The following is an 8,542-nucleotide window of genomic DNA, read 5'->3' on the forward strand; positions in this document are numbered from 1 at the left end:
TGTCTCTGTGATCCTGTGATTCTGGGATCCTGGGATCCTGGGCTTGTTAGATCACCTGGGAGTGTGGCCTTCTCTGTGTGTTCTGGGACTGGCTGTAGAGCTTGTGCCCAAGGTCTGCTCAGAACACTAACCCACACAGACTGGAAGGAACCTGAGTCACTGGGCTGGCGGAGTTTCTGTGTGCCTAGTCCCGCTGGTCCCAGTTACTCCCAGTGTTGGGACAGATGTTAGTTCCTGCTCACCTTTGATCCTGGGTGTGTCAGAGCGCCTGGGAGTGGAGCTTCCTCTGGGTGTTGTGGGACTGGCTGCGGAGCATGCGCCCAAGGTCTACCTCTTGTAAACTTCTATTTCAATTTATGATTTGAATTTATGTGTAAACTTGAGGTGAACTTCTTACTATGTGATCACATATTCTGAAAGTATGTATAAGTGCAGAGGACACAGTAGAAATAGAAACTGAGCAGAGGAGAAATTTTTAGATAGAACACTTTTTAGACAGATCTGAACAGAACTGTTTCAGAACAGAACTGAGAATAACTTTTTAGTCAGGACACAGGAGAACTTTTGAGACATAACCAAATTCAAGAAAAACTTAGAAATAAAGGCATAGCATTGGAAGAGAAGGCGCTAAGAATAAGATCTTTACTGTGATATCAGAGCAGGAGGGAAGACCAAGATTAGGAGAATGCAGAGTGGAATAACCTAGAAACTATAAAGTAACATAAAAAATTAAAAGAATAATATGCAGGATACAGAGAGAAAGAGGAAAAAAACAAGAAGCTGCAGAGAAAGCACAAGGATCAGGCAGCCTTTTCCTTACCATGGACAGCACAGGTATTTTCTTAATAACAAGGTAGGCTTAATCTTACTAAAGAGAACAAAGCTTTCTTCTTACAGACTGGATTTAATTCATTTAGCAATAAAAGAGTAGAAGCTTTTTCTTTCACTATGCAATAAAGATTGAAGCTCAATTTTTGTCCAGAATGAGTGAATTATTTTGGCATTGGTGCCTGGAAATATTTGCTTTTTCCTTCTGCAAGTGTGATTGTCTTCTCCTAACAAGCAAGAGGCATTTGGACAAAAGTTAAAGGCTCTAGCAATTAATCCTTTACTTAACACTCTGCTGTTTTATGATGAGGTGCTAAATGTGAGAGACTGCAGTTTTAGCCTCAAAGGGACTCAGGCAGGTCAGCTACAGTAGCAAAGGGACTTAGACTTAGATAAGTAAATATTTTTATCATTGTATACCAACTGTAAACATCTCATAAGACCAAGTCTTACCCCCATATCTCATAAGACTAAATTTTACCCCTACCAATGTTCTTTCTTTTCCACTGCCTCAAAGAGAACTGAACAAGAAAGAAGATCTGCCAGGGTTGCTCCCCAGCAAGAATTTCCTTTTGCAATGTATATTTGCCACAGACCAACAACCACCAATGAAACTCCTGAGAATAAGATGCAGTTGATATAGGACAGTGGCTCAATGATTAGTCTTGAAGAGCATCAATTATTGCCTGCTCTGAGGCTCAGGTAATCTTGATGAAGAACTCAGGGAGGATGTAAGAGAAAAAAGAGAAAAAGATGGAGTGTTGTAGAGCTGTCTCTTCTATATGAAAACATTCTGTGCAAGAGGGAGCAAGAAACTCATGATACATAATAAGTAAAAGAATAAAACAAACACTGCATTTCTGAAATCTGTGATATTTGAAGGATTTCCAGAGGCAGTAACCAACTGTTACAAGAGAGAATTCTAAACCCAAGTACAGAATTTAGGCTTTGAAGGCGGACAAGCTGCAGAAGGCTCCAAAAACTTGAATAGTCAAGCTTTGAGGACATATTCTTGAGAAAAAGAATTTCTCCTCATAGTGTTGGCTGCTTCTTTATTGGAAGCCATCACCTTACTACATAGATTCAAATAGAGAGTATTTAAGATGCCATTGCAAATGTACAATTACTCAGATGTCTCCTTTCCACTGAGCCAGAGGTCTCTTGTGAGAGTAACTACATGCATGACATTAAACTCTTGGACTATAGAATAAATAATATATGATTAATTAAGAATTTTGAACAATGCAACGTTGTATATGAAACTTTCAAAGAATAAATAAGTATTCCACAGTTGCTGTGGAACATCATAAAGACTTAGCTACTCATCTTGGGAAAATAGAATATTTACCGGCTATTCTTTCTCCACTGTAATTCTCTTTTCTCTGTTTTGGGGCATGTGATCATTAACCACATGGATATCCTTCTGTTCACCACCTTCATATGCAGGGTTCCTGGTGTCTCTGGGCTACAAAGTTCAGAAGGGGTCTCCCACACAGAAAACACTCTGCAAAGCAAACCCTAGACTCAAGACAAAATCATGTGGGACCACATGTAGCATGCTTAGCTTAAGGACTATTGTTTAAATGAAACTATAAGACTGGAAAGATCCATGTGTTTTTGTATCTTGGGAGAGCCAAGGCCCTCATAGGTACTGCCAGGAGCTTAAATTGACCAGTAACCTTAAACCTTGCTTCTTTCTCTAATGTTGGTCCATTGTTCACAGGACAGCAATATGTTTCTATAACTTACCAAAAGCTAAAAAGTCTTATCAACTGTCATCTAATGCTTTCACCAACCTAGTGATTCATATATCACCACTTCATTTCAGATAAGAATCTGAGGCACAAAAATGTTACCAAAGAGGCTATTGAGCCAGTGAGAACATAGCAACAATGCTGACCAGATAATCTGCCTGAATGTTCATCACTTTGGGACCGCCCCCTCAGCTGTCCTCTGAGGTAATCACTGTAAAATTTCTGGCCACGACCTAATATCTACTCTGATTAGGAACATCAGGTCTCATCCCAATTACTTACTCAGTATATGAGGTCAAACTATGTTTCTCACATCTGCTGCACCTATGAACATATGCTGGTGCATTCCCTAACGTCCATCCCAGAAAGCAGTCTCAGGGCACCACTGTCCAGTACCACACAGCTAAAGAACTGGGTGAATCCATAACATGTATTTCATCAAACAGAGCCTTATCTGTGCTCAGGACGAAACTGAGTAAATTCATTTCTGTACTCAAGGTGTCACATAGATGGAAGGAAATCATTTGGAAACAAAGTCATAGAAAAAACGGGGAAAGTGGAGGCTGTGGCTGAAGGTGCTTTTAGATCTATCAAGCTTTAATGTGCAGCAACTGGAGCTGAAGCGATTTTCTTGGTCTTCAGAAAAGAGTGTCATAGACAAGACCAGTGGTGTACTTTGTAATTTCAGCCCCCAGGAGATGGAATAGGAGGTGGTGAGTATAAGGCCAACGCCAGGCTAGACTACATTGTGAGATGCTATTTTGTTGGGGGGCGGAAAACAGAAAGTTGGATATAGAAGGAAAAGAAAGTGGGGGAGGAAGTATAGAAGAGAGAAGAAAATCATAGAAAATAAAAATGAGAAGGGAAAGAGATGGAGAAGGTGAGAAGTAGGATATAAGAGACTTCTCCAACTCAGTCTTAATGAGAATCTAGAAAAAGAAGACAGGGAAGTGATGGTCGAAGAATAGAGTACAAAGAACCCCAACCCATCATGGGGCTCAAGGAAAGACTCACCAGGGTTAACACATACAGGAACATGCAATGCAGAACCCTTAACTTGGCTGGATGCTTCAGGGCAGGTGGAATTTCAACAGTGAGAAGGTGCTGTACGATGACCCATACAAACACCCCCAGGAAGAATGTGGATACCCCTTTGAGAAGCAGCAGCCACAGAAAAGCCATGATCCAAGTGCTCCAGAGCTCTGAGAAGCTGCTGTCCTGGGGAACTTACTTCAGAACTTGTAAGCCGAGCACCTGATCCACTTTGGCTGCTGCCTTCACCCTCTGACACAGTCCTCTGACCTATCTCTCGGAACTCCGCACAGTTAGAGACAGATAAATCAAGTCCAGGAAAGAAAAAAAAAAACCTCCCTTAAACCTGAGAATAAGACTTCCACAGGACACTAAGATTACACTCTCACAGCATCAGCAAAGACTCAAATTGTATGTAGCTCATACAGTGAAATAATAAACAAATTGGCATCATGTTTAATTAAGACCAGAATATCAAATTTTGCCAGGGAACAAATTCAGAATATATCAGCAAGAATGATAGATCACGGCCCGGCTCCACCCCGCCTGTGGGCAGGACCTGAGCAGAGTGGCTTCCGCTTTCCACTTTCCTGCCTTATGCTCATTCATGTATATATAGAGAGAGAGAGTGTGAGAGAATTTAACCCCCTCCACATCGTATGGTCAAACTGAAGAAGACATAACCAACAATCATCTGAATTGTGACTGACTCACTGATAGTCCCAGGGGAAAATTAGTGGTCACTACTCTAACATAAGCCCCAGCTTCCTGCTTGCTGCAAAGATGCTTGACATAAAGGCTTGGGCTGAGTATGTTGTGGAGTGGGGCTGCAAAGGACCCATATGGCTTCCTTAACACAGTTATCTTGGCGCTTACGCCACTGTTCTAGCTAGTCCTGGAAGTTGGCCAAGACGATTGAAGCCAGAAGGAGCAGAAGAGGAAACAAAAACAACAACAAAGCATCGCAAAACCTAACTGACTAAAGGATTGAATGGGGCGAACAGACTACAAAGACTGAGGTTCTTTGTACTCTATTCTTCGACCATCACTTCCCTGTCTTCTTTTTCTAGATTCTCATTAAGACTGAGTTGGAGAAGGCTCTTATTTCCTCTCTGGAAAATCTGCAGCTTTAGAAGGACTCTCACTAAGCTTGCAGTCAGTTCCTGATAGTATATTATGTAGTAAGTGAAATCTGATCATATACAAGAGGCATGTTCTGACCTCAATACTATAGTTACTTTTAGGCTTGGAAATAAAAGTTTGTTGGTAGCTACTGGCAAGTATTTAAGATAGCATTTATCATGCAGGTGAAGCATACATATTGTGAAAATTCAAAGCTCAAAAGCACTATAAAATCTAACACCTGTGCTCAGACATGATGCCAGGGGCGGAATGGAATGGGTTGCAGTCAAAATACAGGTGCACTAAAGACACAAAGTTATCTTCAAGCCATGAGAAATACAAGCGGACCTTGTGTTTAGAATTGAATCCCATCCTCAAGGTATTATGAAATACTTTACAATCTGAGAGAGAAAAAAACATTCCAGGTCCCAGGCGTTTTTGTCTGTTCAACCTGTAGTAAAAATTCTTTAAACTGACACTCATTTGCCATTCTGGAGTACTCAAGTGAAAAATGATGAGAAGATGGTTTTAAATTATGAAGCCTACTTAAATGGTAGTTTGAATGGGATCCAGTTCTGGACAAAGGATATTAGGAATGTAAGAGATTTAACCTTCTGAGGTAAAAGTTTACTTTGGCTTAAAAGAGATACAGTATTTTAATCACTTTTTCAAAATCATTACTGCTTATTTTTTGGAATGGAAGCATTACTTTCTCAAAGGAAAATTTTGTTAATGAGTATGGCTACTTTCATTCTTCTGACTTTAGCTTTTAACACAGCTAGATAAATACTGTTTTTATCAAGATACTGCATTTTAAAACCTAACTTTATATAGGATTCTTATGACCTTAACCATGTTCAATACCATCTACTGGATAGAATAATTTTTGTACACTGCCATTTGCTTAAGTGTGTTGCAGAGTATCATGCTGTAGAGCCAGCAGTGCAAATGCCTTGTGCTGTTGACACCTTGGATTCTGTTTTAAATGTGAAATTGTTAAATGTCACCAGATAATTCGCTGATTACATAGACACTACTTTTGCTTTTATTGTTTAAAACCAATACAGTAGTGATGTCCTGTTACTCTTTACTTAATATAGGTTCAAAGTGAAAAAATCAAAATTTCAAATTTATGTAGTCATACTTCATTTAAGCCAGTAAGGGTTTAAATTTAGAAACATGACTTCATGGGTATAACAGTGATTGCAGGGATTCCATTAAAATGGCAGAAGTACAACGCTGGGCACCTTCCAGTGGTAACACACACACGAGACTATTAAATATGGCTTCTCTAAATGCATGGTCAAGCCACATTCACTGCAGGATTGAACTGCTTATTACTGCTTTCTGCACCTCTGATGATTTTAAGTTACAATAATTGTTAGTCTTGGTAAAAATGAAACTAAATATTGAAATAAATTTGATACCTTTTTATAAAGAAAAAAAAAGAATGATAGATCACACATTCAAAAAACTTGAAAGTTTACCCCTAACACTAAAAAATAACTATTTTAAGAAACCCATAGGCAGTTTTGGTTTACACCTTTAATTCAGCACTTGAGAGACATATGCCTTTAATCCCAACCCTTGGCAGGCAGAAGCAGTCACATAAGAATCACAATGATTTAAATAAAAGACACTTTGAAAAGGCAGACTGAAATTCAAAGTGACGTCCTTTGTGATCTAAAAACAAATATACTTTTTTGAAAAACTCAAGCAACAGCACATGCTAGTGAGGATGTGGAGAAAGACAAACACTCCTCTACTGATGGCATTGAAAACTTGTACAACCAGTCTCAAACTCAATCTGGTGGTTTCCCAGAAAATTGGAAATAGTTCTATCTGAAAACCCAGATATATGCTCACAAGATGCTCTACCATACCACAAGGACACGTGCTCCACTATGATCAGAGCAACTTTATCCATAATAGCCAGAAACTAGAAACAACTCAGATGTTCCTCAACCAAAGAATGGATACAGGAAATGTGGTTGATTTACACAATGGAATACTATTCAGCTATTAAAAACAAGAACATCATGAATTTTACAGGCAAATGGATGAAACTAGAAAATATCCTGAGTGAGATAACCCAGTCCCAAAAGGACATGCATGGTATGTATTCACTTATAAGTGAATATTAGCCAAAAAGTATAGAATACTCATGATACAGCTCACAGACCCAAAGAAGCTAAACAAGAAAGGCCCAATTCAGGATGCTAGAATCTCACTTAGAAGGGAGAACAATATAGTCATAAGTAGCAGAAGGAGGGAGGGAACTGGATGGGAGAGGGAAGAGGAAGGGGAATGGGAGGGCAGGATCAGGTATAGGGAGAAACATGAGGGAGACGCAGAGGGCCTGGAGAATGAATGAAAATCTGTAGCTGCTGGAGGTGGGAGGTGGAGGGAATCTCTAGGAAGCCTCAGAGAGACCTGGGAAGGGGGAGGCGTCTAGGAGTCAGTGCAGGTGACCTTAGCCAAGATGTCTAACAGTGGGGACACGAAACCTGAAGAGGCCCACCTCCTGTAGCCAGGCAAGACCCCCAGTGAAGGGACAAGAACACCAACCCACCCACAAAACTTTTGACTGAAAATTTGTCCTGTCTAAAAGAAATGAAGGAACAAAGATCAAGCGAGACTGAAGGAACGGCCAACCACTCACTGGCCTTCATGCAATGGGCAAGCACCAGTTCCTGATATTATTAATGACGCTTGCCACAAGCCATCTAGGAAAGGCTAAAAACTAGCAGGTGGTATTCCTGAGATGGTCTCACCATGGTCTGTGAACTACAATAAATAAACCTTTTTAGGCAAGGCCAAAAAGGACTAGATTTTAGGAAAGACTTGTGCGATTAACATGCCATATATATGTGCTATTAATATGCCACATATATATTAATATGCCATACATGTTATGTTAATAGCACAAATCTTTATATATTTATATATTTTTATATATGGCATATATATATATCACTATATATCACTAGGTATTGGTCCACCCTTTTGGGCAGACTGACAAAGATGTACTATCATATAGTGATGCTATGTACACAGATAGTTAACTAATTCTTAATGATCATATAAGAATTCCTAAAACTATACTAGTAATTATTAAGCCCTTTCTAATAGGACTGCTATTAATGCCTTCTCTGATATGAAAACTGCAAATAGAACTCTACCAGTCTTCACATGTCATGAGTTAATTGCTTTTGAGATAGAAAGCAGGCATTTACAACTTGGAACACATTCCAAGAGGTTTACAGCAATTAACCAAAGGTCATAAAAGCAAACTACCGATTTATTGTAGATACAAAGAGAGAAGTTAAAGTATTGACTGGGTTTATCTATACAAAACTTCAATGTTAACTTAGTCACAAAAATTATAGTTTTAGAGTCTCAATAAACATATGGAGCTAGTGACAGATAAGGAATATCTAGTTAAATAACAGACATTAATAAAAATATATGTAAACACATCTATTGTAAATTTTTTATTCATTATATGATTTAAATTTATGTTTGAACTTTTAGTGAACTTTTTTAAAAAATGCTTGGAAATAACATGCAATCTATTCCCCTAGAAAAGGTACAAAAAATCTAGGAATGATTGCATTACATTATATTACAGCAGAAGGAGAAAGCAAGATTAGAAGGAGGAAGGAGAACAACAGAGTACAGTAACTTACAAATTAGAAGAGAAACTTAGAAATTTAGAGAGCACAGAGTATGATGGGTTTCCCCACCCCCATATGCTTTTCCTTAGAAATAAATATTAGAATCCTTTCTTCTTTTTTTTTTTTTTT

At 38.9% G+C, this 8,542-nt stretch overlaps 1 protein-coding gene across 2 annotated transcripts in view; it reads right to left on the minus strand.

Annotated features, from left to right (window-relative positions):
• LOC116095665 (arylacetamide deacetylase-like 4) overlaps window positions 1–3,820 on the minus strand; it is a 10,668-nt gene extending 6,848 nt beyond the window's left edge. For both annotated transcript variants that reach the window (XM_031376984.1, XM_031376983.1), the window contains exon 1: window positions 3,597–3,820. In XM_031376984.1, the coding sequence (XP_031232844.1) occupies window positions 3,597–3,764 (168 nt within the window). In that variant the 5' untranslated portion in view covers window positions 3,765–3,820. The remainder of the gene's footprint in view (window positions 1–3,596) is intronic.
• Window positions 3,821–8,542: the final 4,722 nt, after the last annotated feature.

The sequence above is a fragment of the Mastomys coucha genome, unplaced genomic scaffold, assembly GCF_008632895.1.
Source record: "Mastomys coucha isolate ucsf_1 unplaced genomic scaffold, UCSF_Mcou_1 pScaffold18, whole genome shotgun sequence".
NCBI classification, from domain to species: Eukaryota; Metazoa; Chordata; class Mammalia; order Rodentia; family Muridae; genus Mastomys; species Mastomys coucha.